This window comes from Labrus mixtus, chromosome 13 (assembly GCF_963584025.1).
Source record: "Labrus mixtus chromosome 13, fLabMix1.1, whole genome shotgun sequence".
NCBI classification, from domain to species: domain Eukaryota; kingdom Metazoa; phylum Chordata; class Actinopteri; order Labriformes; family Labridae; genus Labrus; species Labrus mixtus.
The window spans coordinates 19,004,810-19,024,974 of record NC_083624.1 but is presented as its reverse complement, the minus strand read 5'-3'; the positions used below and the strand labels follow the sequence as shown (position 1 = coordinate 19,024,974).

Genomic DNA, 20,165 nt, shown 5'->3' with positions numbered 1-20,165 from the left:
GTGAGTGAACCGTCCCTTAAAGAAGTTCATTCACAATCACGAGAGGGGGATTTTTATTTTTTTCCTTTTCTTTACAAAATCAACATCCCAACAAAATGACGTGACAACAAACGAAGGCACACAACGTTTCAAGTACGGGGCTGAAAACACACGACATGCGGTCCCAGTCTGATAAAAGGCTCACTATGAAAATGCTGCCACCTTTAAATAATCCCAGAGTTTAACATTTACATGTTCATAACATTTCATGGTGTTTGGATTTTTACTTGTATACAGTTTACAGCCGATATATTGACGGAATCATTTCTAAAAAACCTGCAAAATAATCACCAATAAACTGTTTTATTTAAGTTAAGTTACCATTTCAAACATGGTCTAAGCCCACAGGATCACTGATATATAAAGAGAGAGATAATTTAAACACCAACTGAACAACATTGCACTTAAAAATATATAAAGTTACATTCATAACATCTCTCACCCATTGACACAGCAGAAACACATCATTTATCAGATTAGATATAAAAATACAACTTTGGTGCCTTCAGTTCAAAACAGATGAGAAAAAAAAAAATCACCACAAAGCCGACAAGAACAACTTAAAAAATATAAACTTTTTAAATTACTACATGATCACCACAATCTCTTTGGTTCAGTAAGGCGAAGGTGACACTGAGAAACAGCAACTTCCTCACAGCACAGAGGGGGTGGGGGGTTTGGCGGTCTACAAAAGCATGACTCACTTTTGACTCTTGGTCCACAGGATTCTTTCAGTTTTATATTTGAAAGGGGGAAAAGAAGATCTTTTAGAGGGCACTGTTACGTACATTTATTACGCAGAATATCAGAAACAGATTTCTAGATTTTGCAGGTTTTGAGCTCAAAGGTCACATATGATGCACGCTAGTGGGGTAGTGGTTAGTGTGCGCGCTCCATGTATGGAGGCCTCCAAGCGAGCAGCCCAGGTTCGAATCAGACCTGTGGCTCCTTTCCCGCATGTCATTCCCAGCTCTCTCTCCTCGATCTCTAAATAACAGCATAAAATAAAAAAGCCCCAAAACTAACATGTACAGGACAAATCAGAATTTTGAAATAAGAGGTACTCATCGGTACACAGGGGGGCGCCAAAATCAACCAACACCAAAAGTTTCCTCAACAATCTGAACGTATCTTTCTAAATCTTTAGTGTAGTGTGTATATTGTTTCTAATAATTTTCTGATATACTGTATATACTGTTTATAAACTTCAGTAGGAGCTGACAGCCGAAAGTTTGGAGGGGCGGTAAACATTACCATGGTAACAACCAATCAGAGACTTAGCTGTCACACTCTAGGATTGTGGGTAGTGAAGTACTATTCTGAGACTTCAGAACTTGTGTCTTCTACAGGAGCATAAACCCTCGATTCACATTCAGATGGCTCTTGGTCAGTCTACCTGTGATGGTTATGACATCATGGCTAATAATCCAATCCCCTATGGAGAACATGAACCACACTTTTGATCACCATGTAAGGTTTTGGATAACAATAAAATAAGTCAGAAGAATCCATAAAAGAAATGGGCGTGATGGAAGTTGCTGTTTCAAAGGTTTCAAAATAAATAATCGTCACTTGTAGTTTAAAGTCCTAATATACACATCAAGGTAAGGCCAGTTTTTTTATGTCCGTCGATCCTCTGAGAAGACCGAGCAGGTAGTGTGTTCCACTTCTAATCTGTCCGCACAGAGCAGGTGTGCATTTCTGTGTGCATGTACAGGATGTGCAGGTAAATCCTCCAGACTCCAGTGATCAGCTGCAGGTCTGTTTTGGTTCTCCACACACACACACACAAACACACAGACACACACACACTTACACGTGCATGTGTGTGTGCATGGTTAAGGTCCATGTCTCGTGTCAGTGACAGTCCATTTTTTGTCTGACACACAGTCCATTTCAGGCTTAGACTAGTGGTTTTAATGCACAGTGTGTGTGTGTGTGTGTGTGTGTGTGTGTGTGTTTGTCTATTCAAAGTGCTCAGTGCTCCTTCAACCTGTGAAAGAGAGACAAACATTAACACCATATCCATGAGTTAGGTGTCATTAACTTTTACAATCCAGCATTTAACTCAATGAAAACTGAACATGTTTAGAAGTCGCAGACCTGGTTTCTTGTTACAAATCATTTTGAAAAACAAACTTAATGGTTTTATTTTGATCTGAAGAAAAATCGTAACTGATTTAATTAAGATAATAAACAGGAGACACTGCAGTGTTACCACAGATCTCCTCTTCTAAATGAACTAGATCAGATGCTTGATGTTTCCACGTGTGAGGAGAAGATGTAAGTTTTGTCGGTTTAGCTGAATAGTTGTCTTTATGTTCGCTCTCATTGGCTATTGCAGGTATTCAGATGGAGGCAGTCCGACCTTTTAGCTGGAGTCCAGATCAGGGAGGCTCTGACTCGATCGGGAGTGGTAAAATAATCATATTGACACTACACACTTGAGGATTATGTGGATGGTTGAGAAGAGCCTCATGGGGCCTAAAAATCAGGCCTACAATCATCTAGTGTGTAGCCAGCCTTACCCATAATATATATATATATATATCTATAGTATGTTTTCTATTACACTGGATAAAACACAAGAATTTAAAAAATAAAGTCATACCCACACACCCAGGTCCCGCCTATCCCAAACATTAGTGAACCATCCTTCATAACTTTCTCAACTTTTGTTCCATGAAAAGATCAAATTATACGAAGGAGTATTAGAGCCTGGGATTTTTTTGGATTAAAGTCGTAAATTTACGAATATAAAGTTGTTATTTTCGTCTATAGTTATATCGGAAGAGCAGCTGCCTGTGCAAAAACGAGGAACGTGGAGCATCTTGTGAAGTAATACTTTAGTAAAGATTTCACAAATCAGTAAATACTTCCTTGTGTCGTCTGAAACACAGATTGACTGAGTGTTAACTCTGAGAAACGACCTGTTTGATAAGGTCTATTTAGATCTCTAAATATCGGATTAGGCCCCGTGTCCACCTCACGTTTTTTTTCTGAGCGCCAAATTCTCTTTTCAATTGCTTTCATGGAGGAGAGAGCGTTTGCAGCAGCAGGACGCTGCCTGGAGAAAAAGCGCAGCGCCCAGCGTCTTTTTTACAAGTGCTCCACTCCGAGCACTTTTCCAAATGTATGATGTTCCCCGTAGTTTTGCCGCCCACAGATTGTTTCTTATACCCACATCCTCTTTGCTTCGTGTCTGATCTGATAAAAAAAACATAAATATTAAACATGCAGTAAAAAATAACGGAGCAGTGTCGGTCAACCAGCGGCCATTGTCAACAGACTGTTTTTTATAGAGACAGGACGGACGTGCAGCGCTTTTCCTCTCAGCACACAAACGCTCAATGAAAGTGCTCCCGAGCACACAGCCAGAGCTTTTCTGCCTGGAAATATCGCTAGGTGGACACAGGGCCTTAGTCGTGTTGGGGCTTTACATACGCAGATATGAAACTACAAATTCTTTCAGCACATCAGCGTCAACATGGAGATGAGTATCAGGACCCTGAAAAGAAACTGGGACTCTTCTGGAGAGAGAGTACCAAACTGACTCGGGGGAAGTTGTCTCTTTTGTGGTAGAGAAAATGGCTTCTCTTCTGATACAACCTTTCAGAATAATCGTTTAAAAATAGCCTCATTTGAATCAGATTACGAATTCCTAGTGTAAATTAACGACTTTAATCTCTACATTTTATAACGTGGCTCTAATACTCTGTCGTAGAATAACCTTACAATGATGGTCATAAAAGAATGAACAAAGGAGGAAAAGGGTTAACTCACATGACGCTTGCTTCAAGTTTATATTCTTTTATATTTTGTGCTGCAGATAAATTAAATGTCAATACAATTGTATCGTAATAATTGGTTCTCTAATGTTTGTGCTGTTTTTAGCTAGAGCTGAATTTTCCTATCATGTTGATGAAGAATCAAGTGTTTCAAAATGTGTATGTGAAATATTTGGTGTCAAAGAATGGATGAAAAGGAGAAGGGAAAACGGATTCATATAGGACTCACTCTACGGTGGAGATGGGACGGGATTTAGACGAGGACAGCTCCTTGGTGACGAGCCGTAACAGAAGCTGCACACACACAAACACAGAGTCACACATTTGATTTAACGACAGCTTTCAGCAGCGTTACTGTTCTAGAGGGGCGCTGCGTCTTTCAAAATAAAAGCTTCCTTTAATGCACATCAAGGGGGGAAACAATTTAACTTGCTTCCTTCCATCATTGATGTCATGCGGTTTATAAAGAACTCACCAACAGAGCGAAGAAGTCAGCCGTCATCAGCATGTAGAAGACCCGATCCCAGCCTCCTGCAGACAGCAGCCCAGCCAGCAGGGGGCCCAGTGCAGCTCCTGAGACCACAAACATTAAAAAGATTGTTTGAAAATAGTCCTTAACAGGTGCATTTTTTCCAGTCGGAGACTAACGCTGAGTCCAGACTAACAGGGAAGAAAATGTCACAGCTAGTGGCAGTTTAACTCTATCAAGTCTAGATCTGTATGAAAGTAATCGCAGTAAAAAAAACGTGTGTTGCCAAAAAAAAAGATGTGCTCTGCCTCTAGTCACTTCCTGTCAACACCTGTGCTCTGCCTCTAGTCACTTCCTGTCAACACCTGTGCTCTGCCTCTAGTCACTTCCTGTCAACGCCTGTGCTCTGCCTCTAGTCACTTCCTGTCAGCGCCTGTGCTCTGCCTCTAGTCACTTCCTGTCAGCGCCTGTGCTCTGCCTCTGGTCACTTCCTGTCAGCACCTGTGTGTCTGATCAGGCTTAAAGCTTTGCAATCCCTGAGGTTGTCTCCTCTCTAGATACTTGCTTGTGTCGTTCTTACTCTCTGATGTTCGTCGCTTCCGATAAATGAAGTGTAGAATATTTAAACTTTTTGGAGCAGTGCCGTAGTCAGCGTTGCCTTTTGGTAGTTTTGCATGACAGCAGATTAAACTGCGTTTTCTGTGACATCCTGATTTCAAAACATTCTTTGCTGTATTAATCATTTCAGCACAGTGACGTTGTGAATGTTTGCTGATCTGTGATACTGACCTACAGATCCTGTGCCGTCGATGATGGCGGTTACCGTAGACAAAGCTCTGGCGTTGCCTTTTAGGCTCTTGTGGGTCCCCTGAGGTTAAAGATACAATTATAGAGAGAGGAAAATAAGATGATACATAAGAGAGTGTCTACATTCATTAGACAGGAATTAAAGAATCTTACCAAGTCAGCGGACACTGCAGTGGTGATGAGTGAGTACGGTCCATTGACGAGACCTCCACACACTAACAGCATGCCTGAGAAACACAAAGTTGACCGCATATATATTTTTATTCCGCATCGTGTTACTCCTAGTTCCACCTCATGATCAAAATATATACGAGGCTTTTTGGAGTTCAAACCCTACGTGCAGTACAACATCTATCTGACAAGCCTCTCTCGAAAACAATTGCTTGTTGTGATAATTACACGACATGAGAGCTGCGGCTGTCACTCAGCAGCTGCACCTCCTTGCCGGCTGTATCACACTGTCGGCTATAATGACATTTACTGAGTCCTCTCAGCATATTGTGGGGATAATGAGCTGCAGCTGTGACCATCAGGGGCTCCGTGTGAATGAATTAATCCAGATCAGTCGGGCCAGTGAATGAGCAACTGATGATCGCAAGGGCTCATCTCGTCGGCTAATCAAAGCTAATAAACCACTCTGATATATTTAGCCAGGATGTGTGACCTCATTTATCTGGATCTAATACATGACTCACAGCTGGACACACAGAGGGATGTTAAGCTCAAGTGTATTTCTTTTTTGTTAGATTTACATTGAACATTTCTAAAACAGTGTTCAGAAGCATTTATGAAATATTACACAGCAGATAAAACGGCTTAGTGATGAGCCAAGGACAAAGTCTTAAAAGTCACTTATCCTCCTCCTCTTCAACCAGTGTAAATAAGTCTCAGAGCTCCCCAAAACATGTGTGTGAAGTTTCTTGTTCTAAATCCACTCTGATCCTGTATTTGATCATGTCTATAAACCCCTCTATTTCAGCCCTGATCAGAACAGGCTGTTTCTGTGTCTGTACCTTCAAATGTAAATGAGGAAGGGCTTGGGTGTCTCGGGCTTTCTCGCTCCATGTCCTATTGTTTACAGTGAGAAGGCAGACTCAGAGGGCAGAACAAACACCTAGCTGTGGGGGTGTCACCCACCTGGGGAGGGGTTACTGCCCTTTGTGATGTCATGAAGGCACAACCTCCAAACAGCCTGTTTTAGCACACATTTTCTGAAAAGTGGAGCTGGCGAAAGACGGAAAGGATGGACTTTTCTCATCATTGGGGGTTTTGAAGACAGACTAGGGACACATATTAGGGTTGAAGTGGATTTTGCACAATATGTGACTTTTAAGAATAGGACTGCAGGGAAGGATTATATTTATCTTGATCATTTGCTCACTTCATTGTAAAGTTGTTTGGTCGATAGAATTAAAGAAAGTTGGGAAAAATATGGATTCTTGATATTTTAGATATCTTGTTCTGTCCACAATATGAAGATTTTCAGTTTATCGTCATTGTAATTCTTTTTATCAATCAATCAATTAAAGAATCAATCCTCCAGTTGCTGGAGAATAATCACTGTCTGAGAAGTGGAAGCTGATTCTTACCGATGGTTGGGCCCAAACCGAACTCACTGATCATGGAGAAGCCGTACAGCTGCAGGGACAAGAACAAAGCGTGGCGATTAAAACATATGCACTGTGATTGCGAAAATAAGTCAGTTTACACTTTAACATTGTGAATAAAAAGAGAGCTGTACGCAACATTATCGTATCATATTCTAAATTCAGTTGATATTTTGAAAAAGTGACAGCTCCAATAACCACTAAGTGACCCAAGCACAAAATGCACTCGTTTGAAGAAACCTGTAGCTACTCAATATTTTCACTCTTTTTCTGTTCGGTTGGTAGCGATGGAGCCCGACACACAGCTAAACTAGGGAGACGACGGCTCACCGACGGTCCAACTAGGATCGACGGGCGATGATCTCCTTGGTGTGTCAGAGACTGAAGACTTACCGTGGGAGCCGATAGCAGCAACATAACTGCACACGTGGTGGCTCTCTTCCCCAGTTTATCAGAAATCACTCCTGCCAGGATCCCTCCTGTGCGCACACAAACACATGATGAGCCAGGAACACAGCTTATATCAAGACGAGAGGAAAATGTGAAAAGCACCTACCCACGATTCCTCCCACGTCGAACAGGGTGGACAGATCTCCAGCCTTCTTTGCATCTAGGTGAGCTGAAACACACACACACGTACTCAATTTTCCGTCACTTCAATACTCCTTCTGTCAAGGCCTTTTGTCCCACGTAATAAAACGGAGTGGGACGATCTGCCTACACACTAAAACACAGCACAAGAACAATCTGACAGATCTGAACAAGCTGACAGGTCGCTGTATCAGCTGTTAGATGACATTGCAAGAAATGCCTGTTCTACTTCACACTAGGGCTGTCTTCTTTTATTCCAAGTTCGAACATTATTTGAACCCGGGGGAGAGAGTTCACTGTAATGAGACGTTCAAAATATGAACTCAAAATATACATTAAAACAGCGCAACAGGCCGTCTGAAGTAGTTAGTAGTTTTATCCAGCAGAGGGCGCTGTCAGCGTGACTTTACGTTTCATTGCACTCTTGACCTCGGTAAATTAAGACAGTAATGTTGGTTTCCGTATCTATCCACTGTCCTATCTCTACAATAAAGGCATGAAAAGCATTATGTCCTCACCTGCTTTAGTGATGTAGAGCGGCAGCCAAAAGAGGAAGGTGTAGCTGACGAGCTTGGCAAACAGCAGACACAAAGAGAACTCGATCACTCCCTGCAGAGACAGTGTAAGGACATGACAAGTGTTATCTCAAGACACTTTACAAAAAGCAGGTAAATGACCTTACTCATCGTTATGGTACAAAGACCCAGTGTTAATTCTTCATGAGCACTTAGCAACATTTAGCAAAAGTTACAGTGGCAAGAAAAATGTCCTTTCAAGAGGCAGAAATCTTGGGCAAATCTAGACTCATGAAAAACAGCCATCTATCGAAACTGTGCCAGGCTTGAAAATGGGAAAGGGGGAGACGGGATAAGGTGCCGGAGGAGGGAAAAATAAGACATTTTGGATGGTGTATCAGTGTGTGTTTGTATAACTGACTGGTATCCGTAGAGCTCCCATGAAGCTGATGGCAGACGGCTCAGACTCCCTCTTCACCACCACGACCGGCTGCACGGGGACACACACGCTGTCTCGCGGTAACAGCAGCTCTGTGTCGTAACTCTGAGGGAGAGACAGAAAGATGTAAAACAACAATCAGGAGCAGCGGGCGGATTCTTCGTTTGTCCCACCACATAAAGATTAATGAAGGGAAGTCAAGAGACGATCATGTGCAATGAGGGAGCTCTGTTTGAGTTCTGTGATTTTTGACCCAGAATTTTTCTTATCAGTTGATCAAAAAGAGGAACAGATTTAATTTGTGATTTGATGATAAATTAAATTATTGAAAAATACCCTGCTTTAATTGTAGCGAAGAAGAATATCAAACACCAGCACTGTTGTGCCAGATACTTTATATTCAGCATTAAGCCAGCACTGTTTGAGGCTATCTGGTGTGACAGAAGGGAGGAGTTTGCTGCATTAAGTGACTTTAAGAAAAACCAGTCCACTATAAAGCCTGGAAAGAACTTTTGCATGCAGCAAACCCAACCCACCTGTCAGACCCTGAGGATGAATTCAAATGTCCCCGCTTCTTTTTAGTATGGACTTCACTAGCCCCTAAACTCCACCAGATGAGTGTACGGTCCATCTCCGCTCCGTTGCGGAAGCGTAGCTGATAGGTTTCACTTCATTCAATGTGTGTGCTTCCACACAGTTACACAAGACTTCTATTTCTGCAGGATGCTGGAGCACTGCATATCAATTTACAACAGAGCAGATGGAGCGGGACAGGAAGTCAGACACCAAAACAACAGTAAAACATCCGGTTTATTTTCAGAATAAAACATTCTGTTTGACAATTGGGACTGTATGTTTGTTTGTTGATGTGTTGTATACGTTTTTATACCACATACAGTACATCGTATTTTCTCGCCCTGTCATGAGTGTAATCTGTAATACCCGGCGGAACTCCTGTGTCTTGGCACTCCAGCTGTCCTGCTCTGAGAACGCAGCCTGTGGGTGTTGACGGACGAGGGAGCACGGAGCTGTAACGGAGCGGCGAGGACACTCAATGCACACGTATCTGGTGGAAGTTGTGCGTAACATGTCCCCCCAAAAGATAGCTGAGGGCCGTCCATTATGTATTACTGATTTGTCATCAGGTCCTTACAGGGGACATTTGTATTCAGCCAGTAAATGTTTCTAATGTTCATCCAGCATCCCACCAAGTCCGACAGAATGACTGCACCTGAAGCACCCACGAACACCTGGAAGCACAAAAGAACCAACCTTCCTGTTTTGAACACTATCCATGAAATAGTAGTGGGCCTGAATGGATCAATAAGGACATGTTAAAGTGCAGCTAACTAACAGAGTCAGTTTAATGTAGTAATGTTGTCTGTTGGACTAACATGAATACACACTGGAACAACAACAGATCAATTTTAATCAATTATTTCAGTGTTTCAGGGAAGCCTGAATATCCTTCTTCATTGTCAAAAAAAAAAAAAAAATCATACAACTGAAATTAAATGAATGCAAAATATTTGAGTTACTGCCCATGACAGATTTAGTCATGTGTTTTGTGCCCCTCTGACTGGTTTGAAGTGGGAGGGACTCAGTCGGATACAGAGGTGATGTCACAAACTTTCTCACACCAATCAGGATCCTTAAGAAAACCTTAAGTTGTTTTGAACTTCTCTTGCCACTCATAGCCGAGAGTATTTCATGTCATGGCAAAAAAACTCAGATTTTGGCCGCTGTATGTACCGTAGGATCTGTTGAATATGACGCACTTTAATATCTACTTCTCATTGAAAAAGTTGACTGCGTCTTATACACCGGTGCGACCAATATACTAGTACAAAATGCGTGACCAGTGGAGTCGGGCAGCACGACTCGCAGGCTTTGGGTCCATAGTTCACAACTAGACTAGCAAACTGTAAACTCCACAAAGTGAAAACAGATGGTACAAAAACTGCCCATTGTAGACTTCGCTGAACACAATAGAAATCGTCAGGCAGGAAGACAGTTAAAACCTTTTTTTTTTTCTTGGAGACCCCCAAAACAGACTTTAAGGTAGCCTCATTGCAGTGGCCGTGGGTTTGAATCCGACCGTGGCCCTTTGCTGCGTCATCCCTAACTCTCTTCACCCAACATTTCCTGTCTCTCTTCAGCTGTCCTATCTAATAAAGGCCAAAATGGCACAAAACACAACTTAAAACAGATTTAAAGTTGGGTTGTGAAGTGTTTTAAGGATGTGTACGGATTTAAAATGTGTATATAGACAGAGAGTTAAGATAGCATTAACTTAAACAACCGCTGTGACACACACACACACACACACACACACACACACACACACACACACACACACACACACACACACACACACACACACACACACACACACACACACACACACACACACACACACACACACACACACACACACACACACACACACACACACACACACACACACACACACCTGAGTTTTGTCTTTGTACTGCAGATACATCTCAGTCTGTCCGTTTACACCGTTCCAACACTTGGTTGGGACCTGCAAGAAGAGATAAAAACACATTATCCACACAGTTACAGTTCACATTTAAGTGTAACTTGTACCAAAAGATCCTTCAATGACTCATGCTGCATTCATCACAGGGTTGAGCACACATTACATGCAAACTACTGCACACATCCGCTATAATATTTACAAACACAATAAGTCCCTGATGGCTGCTCATAAAGATAACATAGTGTCTCATATGAAACATATCAAATACACAAAGAATGGAGGTTTAATTATATAAATGTTAACAGAAAGAAAAGGACTATTTTCATTTATTCAAATAAAAGAAACCGTAAAACTCTTTGCTTACACTTGTAGTCGGTGATGAATTTTGAGCGTGTATGCTCTTCAGGTCGTTTGGATCTGGAGAACGGAAACAGATACATTCAAGTTAATAAAAAAATCCTTCACTTACAGTCCTCTCAGTTTTCGGATGGCTGACAGTATTTTATGGCTCTTTTGTATGTCACTAGTGTGCTGTTCGAAACTGAGTTGGTTGTCCAGTGTCCCCCCGATGTATTTGAAACTGTCATCCATTTATAAAGCAGTTTGTGTTAGCTAAAAACTCTCAAATATAATTAGCCAATTAAACATCAACTCACTGAACTAAAAAAAGAAAAAGTTAAGCCTATTAATGTGTGCAATATGTTAAATCCAGCAAAATATGAGGCAATCAGCTTACTACTCTAATATCATAGTTTTCCAGCCAATGAGGAGGCTGCACTCACGCTCAATAAGGAAGAGGAAGCAGACGACGCCCATGGCTGCGATGATGATCCCCGGTACGATGAAAGACATTCCCCAGTTGGAGGAGACCCAGTATCCGGCGATCAGAGAGCCCAGGATGTTTCCCACTGAGGTGTGCGAGTTCCACAGTCCCATGATGAGTCCACGCCTGCCAGATAACATCAGGGTGTAAGAGACTTTCACAGTTCTCTGTCACTCACCTGCCTGCTGACGACATGACTGTCTTTGCCCTAAATAAAGTCACTTTGTCCTATTGTGTTAAAATCATTATCTCGACCCGTTAGTTAGTTATAGTCGTGTAACCTTTGAGTTTTAAAAGTTCTCTTGACAGAACACATAACATAAAACTATGAGATCAAGGCAGCGAGCCAGAAACACTTGTTTTGCAAGTTTAACTTTGTGTTTTCCCTGAATGGATTTTGGTGGCTTTGAATATCCAAATGTTCCAGTAGCTTTGACCAGACCTTACCTTCCTTTTCCAAACCAGTTGCTGATGCAGGTCACTACACTGGGCCAGCCAGTGGTTTGGACCAAACCGTTAGCTACCTGAAATAAATAAATAAATATATAAATATTTTGTAGAGTGAGTTATTTAGGAAACACAGGTATTTAGTCACAGTCTTAAAGGCCTTTCAGATAGGATGTGTGTGAGCTGCGCTTTCCACGGAGTAGGGCGCAGAGCAGAAGGGGAGCACACACGAGCAAAAAGCCCAGAATTTTCTTCTGCTGAGCAGGGGGAGACGAGCAGCACAGAAGTGTTGTTTCATTATTTAATAATTAGTTATACTGCGTCTCACCTGGACAAATACATAGAAGCCCAGGCTGTGGATGTTGTAGACGTAACCCAGTCCAAACAGGCAGGTGAACAGACCGCTGGCCAACATGCCAAATGTCAAGTACAGTCGGATGGGCAGGCGCTCCCCGATGATTCCACTGCACAGAAATGACATCAAATTTTTAACCACATTATTCTCATTAATACAACTTTCTGCTGATGATTTTTCAACACTACATTTCAACACTGTCGATACAAAGATGACTGAGACTCTATTGTTCTAACACGCCGTTTAAATAAAAGTGTCAGAGTATAAATACCTTTGACAGCCCTACTGGATACACAGGTGTCAATGACTGGTGATATTTAGCATGCTGTTACATATAGGAGATGTTTGCATATCATCGTCTTACCTGAGGTACATTCCTACTGCATATGCACAGAGGAAGGAGTAGTCCATGGCTCCCAGCAGCTGTTTGTAGTTCCTCTTATCTGTGGAAATCAAGAGAAGATGTGCAGTTTAGTTCACTGTCAGGTGTGTCAATAGGTGTTTGGGTTGACCAAAGTTTAAGAAAATAATCACTTTAGAGAGCAGCAGTTTGTGTCTAAAGCTCAGGTTGATTAGGAACGCCATAACTGTCACTGTTGAGTCTACTCAAATCCTAAATATCACAAAACTCATTTATATACTTACCGAAAGGTTTCCAGCTGCAGTCAACGTCTGTGTGGAGAGACGGCAGGGAGGGCTGCTGGCCGCCGCCGCCGCTGCTGCTGGAGGCCATGGTGGCTAACTCACTGACGGATGAGCAGTTCTTATGGAGCTCGCTCTGTGAATCAAAGCAACAGTTCATGGGACAGAAAACACTGTCTTACACACAGGCAACGTGAGAGGAAATATGTGCAAGGGAGGTATCCCCGTTTAATTTCTAGATTCTCTAAAATACTCTCTTAACCTCACAGATTTCATTTTTAACTACATCAAGGGATATTTAGTGTTGATTGGTGAGGCAAGACACCGTGAATAAAATAAAATATACTGCTTGCTATTATCTACAAGTTTGACAACTCTTCCAATAATATTTTTTTCCATATCTACTAAATTAAGCTTTAAATCTCTTTCACCAGAGCGTTATCACTTCCTGGGAAACTGGTGCAGGGTGTGTTATTGAAAGTGGGGATTATGCAAACGTTAATGCAGATGTTACCTTGACGATGCTGATAGGTTTCCTGGAGAGGTGAAAGCTGGTGTAGAGCAGGAAGGTCAGCATAAAGGTGAGAGCTCTGTACCTGCAGAGAGGAGACACAAGAGGGCAGCACTGAGGGCTGAGTCGACAGAAAGAAAGTTGTGTGACACTTGTTCACATTTTCTACATACTTTCTTCTCTCCTGTATGTCCAACAGGACTAGCTGAAAGCTTCATAGGATTCCTCCACATGGCTGAAGTAGCACAATAATAGCTGAGGGTGTTTAGGGATAATCATGAAACATTAATGAATAGTCAAAGACGCCTTGTTGACTTAATGTCCCGTCCTGTCCTGTTATGTAACAAGCAAATATATACAACATGTGTGATAACCCACTATGGTGACCGTGACGCACTCTTTGGCTGATTTGACCTCCCACATGTGGCTGACTGCCATTAAAACACACATCAGACGACAAAGAAATTAGTGTACAGAAGTTTTAAGGCAAACCAAAAATGTATTTTAGGTGTTGCTGAGTGTCAAAGAAATATGTGAAGAGACTTCTGTCATGACGACTCGTTCCTTCACCAAACAGAAAGTCAGAAGCAGCTCATTACACGGCCGTCATGCTGACCTTGTTAAGCAGTACACACAGAGAGTTAATAAAGTCAGAAGATCTGCTGCTGAAACCTGCAGACACGTGAACAGGCCATCAAACATACAGGATATCCTGTAATTTGAGTGTGTACTCTATTTGCCACACACTCTGATTTACTTATCTCTGCGTCATATTTGCACACGTATCTCTGCGCTGTTGTTGTTATCTCTGTCGCTGATGTTTACTTTTACCCACAGAGTTCTGATTTCGTCCACAGGTCTGGTTAGGTCTTTATTTTAATGAACCTGGTGTTTTCTGTGTGTACATGTTTGTGTTTGTGTGTGTGTGTGTGTGTGTGTGTGTGTGCTCAGTACTAATGAGGAGCTGCAGAGTAACCACCATCTGGCAAGAGAGTAAACAGTCTGAAACAGGGATCTGTCATGTATAGTAGCTCAGGCATTAAAGTGGTTTTTCAGGCTCTGCAGTGGACTCAAGAGACGTATGAGGAGCAAATGCACAAATTCTGATGCTACAGCTGGGCGGCGTGCTGTGAGCCTGTGTGTAAATGTGTGTGTGTTTGCTGAGTGTAGCTGGTTTCCACAGACAAAAGCTAGACAGCTGTGGCAAGACGCTGCTCTTATGATTGCAGGCGTTTTACAGTCCTAACCAATTTAGAAATCATGAGACATAAAAAAAAAAAACAAAGACAAATGTAGTGCAATAATCTGCCGAAAAGCAGCTTTGATGTGAGAGACAATAACGCAAAAGCTGAAGCTGAAGTTTTAATGAGAAATTGGTCAGGGAGACAAGGGCATAATCAGTTAGGATTTTAAAAGTCCTGTGCACTGAGCCCAGCCTAACGCGGATCAAGAACCAGACTGCACTAAAGCCATGCTCATATGTAATGACATTACACATTGCAAAAGATTAGATACCTTAAAAGACTAGTTAAATCGTTTGCCAAATAATCCCGACATACCAAATCCAAGTACTAAACTTTAATCTACAAACAGCAGTTTGCTTCGAGGTCACAGAGACAGTTGTGTTGCTCTGTTCCCTGCTCTTCTATCTCCAAGGTGATAAAACCATGATAGAAAGCAGAACTGTGATGCAAGACTTCCATTCTCTTTGCACATGCTTGACTGTGACAGGTTGGAGGACACACAATATACACTTACTACACAACTATGTGGCTGACATTAAAAAATGGAAGTGACCATTACAGAGACGGAAGACACTGATTGCAAGACTGATCAAGTTTCAGGAAATCCTAAAGCAGAAAAAGTCAATTTACCAATAATACTACTAAAATCTCTAACAAGGGGCGCTCAGAGACACTCAAAACCATCCTGAATAAAAATATAAAGAGCTGTGTCATTTTGTTATGCAGCAAAGAAGCTTTTTTATTCTATTTAAAGAGCATTTAATTTCACAAACAGGTAGATTATTCTGTTGTTTTTCATGTACATGCCGGCATTGTGCGGCAGGCTGTTAATAAAAGTACCTGTGTGACATTTGGCATTCAGCCCATGTGGATTTGACTTCGAACTGACTTTGATTCTTTGTTTTCTGTACAGAAAATATATAAAGACATTCATCGTGCATCATTATTCAGCTAAAAAATATTGAGATATAATTTTTGGTCCATATTGCTCAGCGCTAGAAGCAGCAGAAGCTTTGAATAAACAATGAGGAGTATCATGCTTGTAAAGACAAGCTGTGAAATAAGATCTGAAAGTCAGCCTGGGTAGAACTAGTATCAATGCACGGATGATTTCCCAAGCCTGCGGACTAATCCACAGAAGCATCCTGCACATAGAGGCTCTATTCAGCCTCTAAGTTCAGCTCTCTGCTTCAAGTTCTTATTTCTATACTGGATACTGTATGTGCTACGGGGAGCTGACTAATAGGAAGGCTTTGTCGTGTTCAGTGCATGCGAGGCACGAGATATTAAAGGTGGAATTTAGCTTCTAGCTATGGGAGTAACTTCATTTTTGACATTATGTATTCCTGCATGCAAATTTTAACCGCTTTTAAAGCGTTTAAGAAATCAGCAACCCAAACGAGTTTGGTCCATTGTGCAGATTTCTTTTACTCTATAAGATGACTGGACTACAAGTGAATATCTGCAGTAATAGAGAGTTGAACATGACGTTTGTTGGGTTGTAAATCCTCGTCATATAAGTATGCCTGACTTATTCAATGGTCACCGTAATGCCTAAGTGGTTGAGTCCAGTTTTGTTACATATTATCCAGCCGACAAAGTCAAGCCTTAGAAAACAAATGATTTCTCACAGTTCCCTAAAAAGACCTTCAGGACAGATGAATCCTCAGTAAACATCGAATCGTGTTAAACACAACATTTTGGAAAGAAGTAATAATAACGTTTTTTATACTAAATCTTTATACTTCAAGTGCTGCTGGAGCTTTTTTACATTTTAAGAAAAGCCCAGTGATATTCTTTATCTTTCTTCTTATCAACAACAAAGCCTGTTAAAACACCAAAACAAACAATGAATGTAATATCGTACCAGCTGAAACACACTGTTGCTGTACCGGTCCTCTAAACTCTCATTTCTGCACCAAATGTGTTTTTAATCTGCTTCTGAAATGTTTCCCAACAAATGTTGTTTAATTCTAATTTGTTTATCTAAGTGAACAGGGCTAGGGTAAGGCTGTAGTGCATACTACCAGACCCCAATCTGTTTTTGGCAGATCCAGAAGGATTTCTTCTATTTTATTATCTTTTATTTATTGACCTTAGAGGTAGGGTTAGTTAGTTAGTTGTAGAGGTCGCTAAATGCATGCAGCTTTTCAGTCCAAGACAAATTTCCCTAAGGGGACATTAAAGTGTATCGTATCTAAAGTATTGTGTCACACTGTTTTCCTGGTTCAAAGGACAAGTTCTGTAAATCATCTTGACACCTTGTTTGGAGGGTAAAGTTTTGCATCTCCCACCTTCATACTTTCCTGCTGGGAAGCTGCTGTGTGGTGGAATTTCTGTAGTTATTTAGATTATAATGTACAGATGTCATTAGGTTTATTCACTGTTCTCTAATGTCAGTCAGACCTGACAGAGTTCAGCTGTTATTAGAACACCAAGTACAGCTTAGAGAGTGTCAACTGTTCTTCCTGATATCTGTAAGGATGTTTGGTAGACTTATTGTCTGCTCCAGTGTAATTGACGTCACAGTTTAGTCTAGGTGGGTCAGTGTGACCCTGATAATGATAATGTCTTTTAGGATATATGCGATGCCTTTCGAAAAGTTCTACAGATGTGATTGAGCAAGACACGAGTACAGAAGTGTGATGTTGAATCATGTCTCCTCATGAGTATTCTTCTTATGTATAAACTTTCATCAACGTAAGCCATCTGAGTTAACTGAGTCTTATTGTATGGAGTCAAGTCTTAGTAATTTCTTCAACAGTCAGATGTGAAGAAAAACAAATCTGTTTGGCCTGAAGTATGAACAGTTTTTGATGCTTTACTACCAAAAGATTTGAATATCGAGGTACTTAACATCTTATCCAACTTAAATCCAGATTAAATTTACTTTTCAGCGGTAAAACAAAGTCTGTTGTTTGTGATTTCAGTTTTTTTTTTAAACTAGAGTAAAATTAACTTTATAAAACAAATACAAAACCTTAAGAAATTTCTGTTGGAAATAAGCTTCTAGGACTGAAGGTTCCTGGAAACATGGCTTTATTTTAGAGCACTGAATCAGAACTACTGACCCAGAGAGAAATATTCTACAATTCATTAAGCAGACACTTTCATCCAAAGTGAAATACATCAGAGAGTAAGTACAACACAAGCAAGGATCTAGAGGAGGAAATAACGTCATTAAGTGCAAATGAACAGCTTTAAGTCTGATCGGACACACAGGTGCTGACAGGAAGTGACCAGAAGCAGAGCACAACATCGACAGCTGTTCTTCAGACAATATATCAGGTTAACCAATGATAAACACAAGTACACAACAGATTCAAACAGACAGTTAAAAAGATAATCCTGATCACAATCCAAGAACAAAAAGGACCTGAAACTGCAAGGAAAGGCTTTGACAAGACAATGCCTGCTTGCATTCAAACACACACGCAAACACACATACAGATTGAGACTTACCACTGGTCCCTGTTGAAGGACACCAGCAGGCGGATCCCAGGAGGAATAGCTGCCATGTTTAGATGCTTTAGTACTGACGGTTACGGGGAGGGGAATCTGTTGAGGGCTCACGCTGAGCAGGCTGACTGTGTGCATGCAGATGTGGTAGTGCCTCCTCGGCTCATCTCCATCTCACAGGAAGCTGCTAGGAGGTCCACAGCAGGGGGAAACATGGCTGACACACAGAGCACCGGAGCAAGATGGGAAAAACAGGAGTCTGAAAATATGAAAAGAGGAAGAGGGGCAAGAAATAGAGTGTCAGTTACACAGGTGGTTTCTCCTGCTAGGCTAAACTTACAGGAAGTGTCAGACATTAAGGTATAAAGGAAGACCAAATCAGTACACCAGAAGCTGCTACAATTCACATTAAACAAAATGTATCACCACATGTGACATTTCAGGCCCTAACCTTTCATCAGACATGAACAAGTGAGGATACACACCTCCATATATGCAACCCCTGAGGTCACATCATGTAATACAAAGTAAGGAACAATATTGTTTTGTTGTTTGGGTTCTCTTGATTTGAGGGTTATGTTCTGTTTTTTGTTTTTCCCGGGGTTCGGGTTCTCTTTGCTGTGTCAAAGCACTTTGTAAACCTGTTTTTAAAGGTGCTATATAAACAGATGTACTATTGCTCTGTTGCACAGGTGTTAGGGGAAGACATACTTTGCATACCAATAGTTTATGTCATGGTTATAGGTCAAATAACGCCATCCCTTTGATCTATCAAATCATCTTACATGCATGATCTTGTATTTTCCCCTTACCCCCCTAAACCTACCTCACCTTGCCTCATGTTTGCACAGAACACCAGCTGAGTATCTGCTGCTCTGCACATGCTTATTCATGCCTGAGGCAGCAGCTCGGCTCTGGGAGACCACATACTGAGCAGAGGAACCACGATGAGTTGGACCTGCATGAATACTCGTATGTCTGCTTTACATGAAAACTAGAGAGGGTGGCCACGTTACAGCCAGTGGATCTATCTATACATGTCTGCCTTAGACTTTTATCATCATTACCACTAGCTGTTACATGATGTGCCACATATACAGTAGCAACTCTCTGGTGTCATATATATTTAGCTTCCTGGTTTCGTCGTCTAGTAACCTAAAAAGCTCTTGAAGGTGTAGCTGTAATCTCACCTGCTACAATTTGGTCAGGAGGTTTTTAACATCCAATAAATGATTTAAACATCTTCTAACATCGATTTAAAAAAAAAGCAGAAAGACATTAAATCATCTCTTCCTCCAGCTCCACTTCAGTGTTTGCTGAGGCAGAGAGAGCAGAGCAACATCTGAAACTTCAGACGGTGCTGTAGGTTGATATTCACATTACTCTCCTAATGTGTGATAATATGTCGAATAATAACTATTACTGGTGAGATATACCGTGAAACAAAGGTACACCAAGCCTGTAAACACTGAGGTTGTTAACAGCTAGCTAGACCACACCGCGGCTAGATCAAACGTTTAACCGTCGCCTGGTCTCGTGCTCGAACTAAATTCGTCACAAAGACTCCGGATCATTTTCTTACCTCGGAACACAAAAGACGACGACTTTCTGTCTGTTTCTGCCGTCAGTGTGGCGACGTATCATCCACTTCCTTGTTTAGTGTGAAAGCTAGCGTCTGTCACCGAAGAGCGCCACACACACACTACACACACACACTACACACACAGCTGGGCTGGCGGCGCGCGGCGCACGTTCTGCTCCGCTGCTCTGACGTCATGACCTGGCTCCTGCTGCTGGAGTCGGGATGTGTGATCATCTCTGATCCGACAGCCTCTCCATCTCCATTTTTTTACGAGACTAAAACAAATTTTACTGAATAATCTGTCATGGAGAAATATGATGTGGAGAGAAATATTCTCTTTTTTA

At 41.5% G+C, this 20,165-nt stretch overlaps 1 protein-coding gene across 2 annotated transcripts; it reads right to left on the bottom strand.

The window, feature by feature from the left end:
* Positions 1-326: 326 nt before the first annotated feature.
* Positions 327-19,964, bottom strand: slc37a1 (solute carrier family 37 member 1). Of its 2 annotated transcripts, XM_061054011.1 has the most exons (21): positions 19,822-19,964; positions 18,243-18,498; positions 13,540-13,621; positions 13,029-13,161; positions 12,748-12,826; positions 12,357-12,492; positions 12,029-12,105; positions 11,541-11,707; positions 11,123-11,175; positions 10,729-10,800; positions 9,528-9,566; positions 8,238-8,360; positions 7,820-7,910; positions 7,267-7,329; positions 7,104-7,189; positions 6,693-6,741; positions 5,257-5,330; positions 5,086-5,164; positions 4,303-4,400; positions 4,057-4,121; positions 327-2,032 (listed from the first exon to the last, which is right to left on the bottom strand). In XM_061054011.1, the coding sequence occupies exons 2-21, from the start codon at positions 18,296-18,298 to the stop codon at positions 2,017-2,019; spliced, it is 1,638 nt and encodes a 545-aa protein (XP_060909994.1). In that variant the 5' UTR covers positions 18,299-18,498; positions 19,822-19,964; the 3' UTR covers positions 327-2,016. The 2 variants fall into 2 exon arrangements, with proteins under 2 accessions (XP_060909994.1, XP_060909995.1); XM_061054012.1 differs by lacking the exon at positions 9,528-9,566.
* Between the last annotated feature and the right edge of the window lie 201 nt (positions 19,965-20,165).

What these genes read in the sequence shown, in the direction of transcription:
- slc37a1 (XM_061054011.1), bottom strand. Translation starts at nt 18,298, where the DNA reads ATGGCAGCTATTCCTCCTGGGATCCGCCTGCTGGTGTCCTTCAACAGG. An exon ending in CGACGTGGGAGGAATCGTGG is followed by an intron (nt 7,190 to 7,266) that starts GTAGGTGCTTTT and finishes GTGTGCGCACAG; the next exon opens with GAGGGATCCTGGCAGGAGTG. An exon ending in CGGTTTGGGCCCAACCATCG is followed by an intron (nt 5,331 to 6,692) that starts GTAAGAATCAGC and finishes TGTGTTTCTCAG; the next exon opens with GCATGCTGTTAGTGTGTGGA.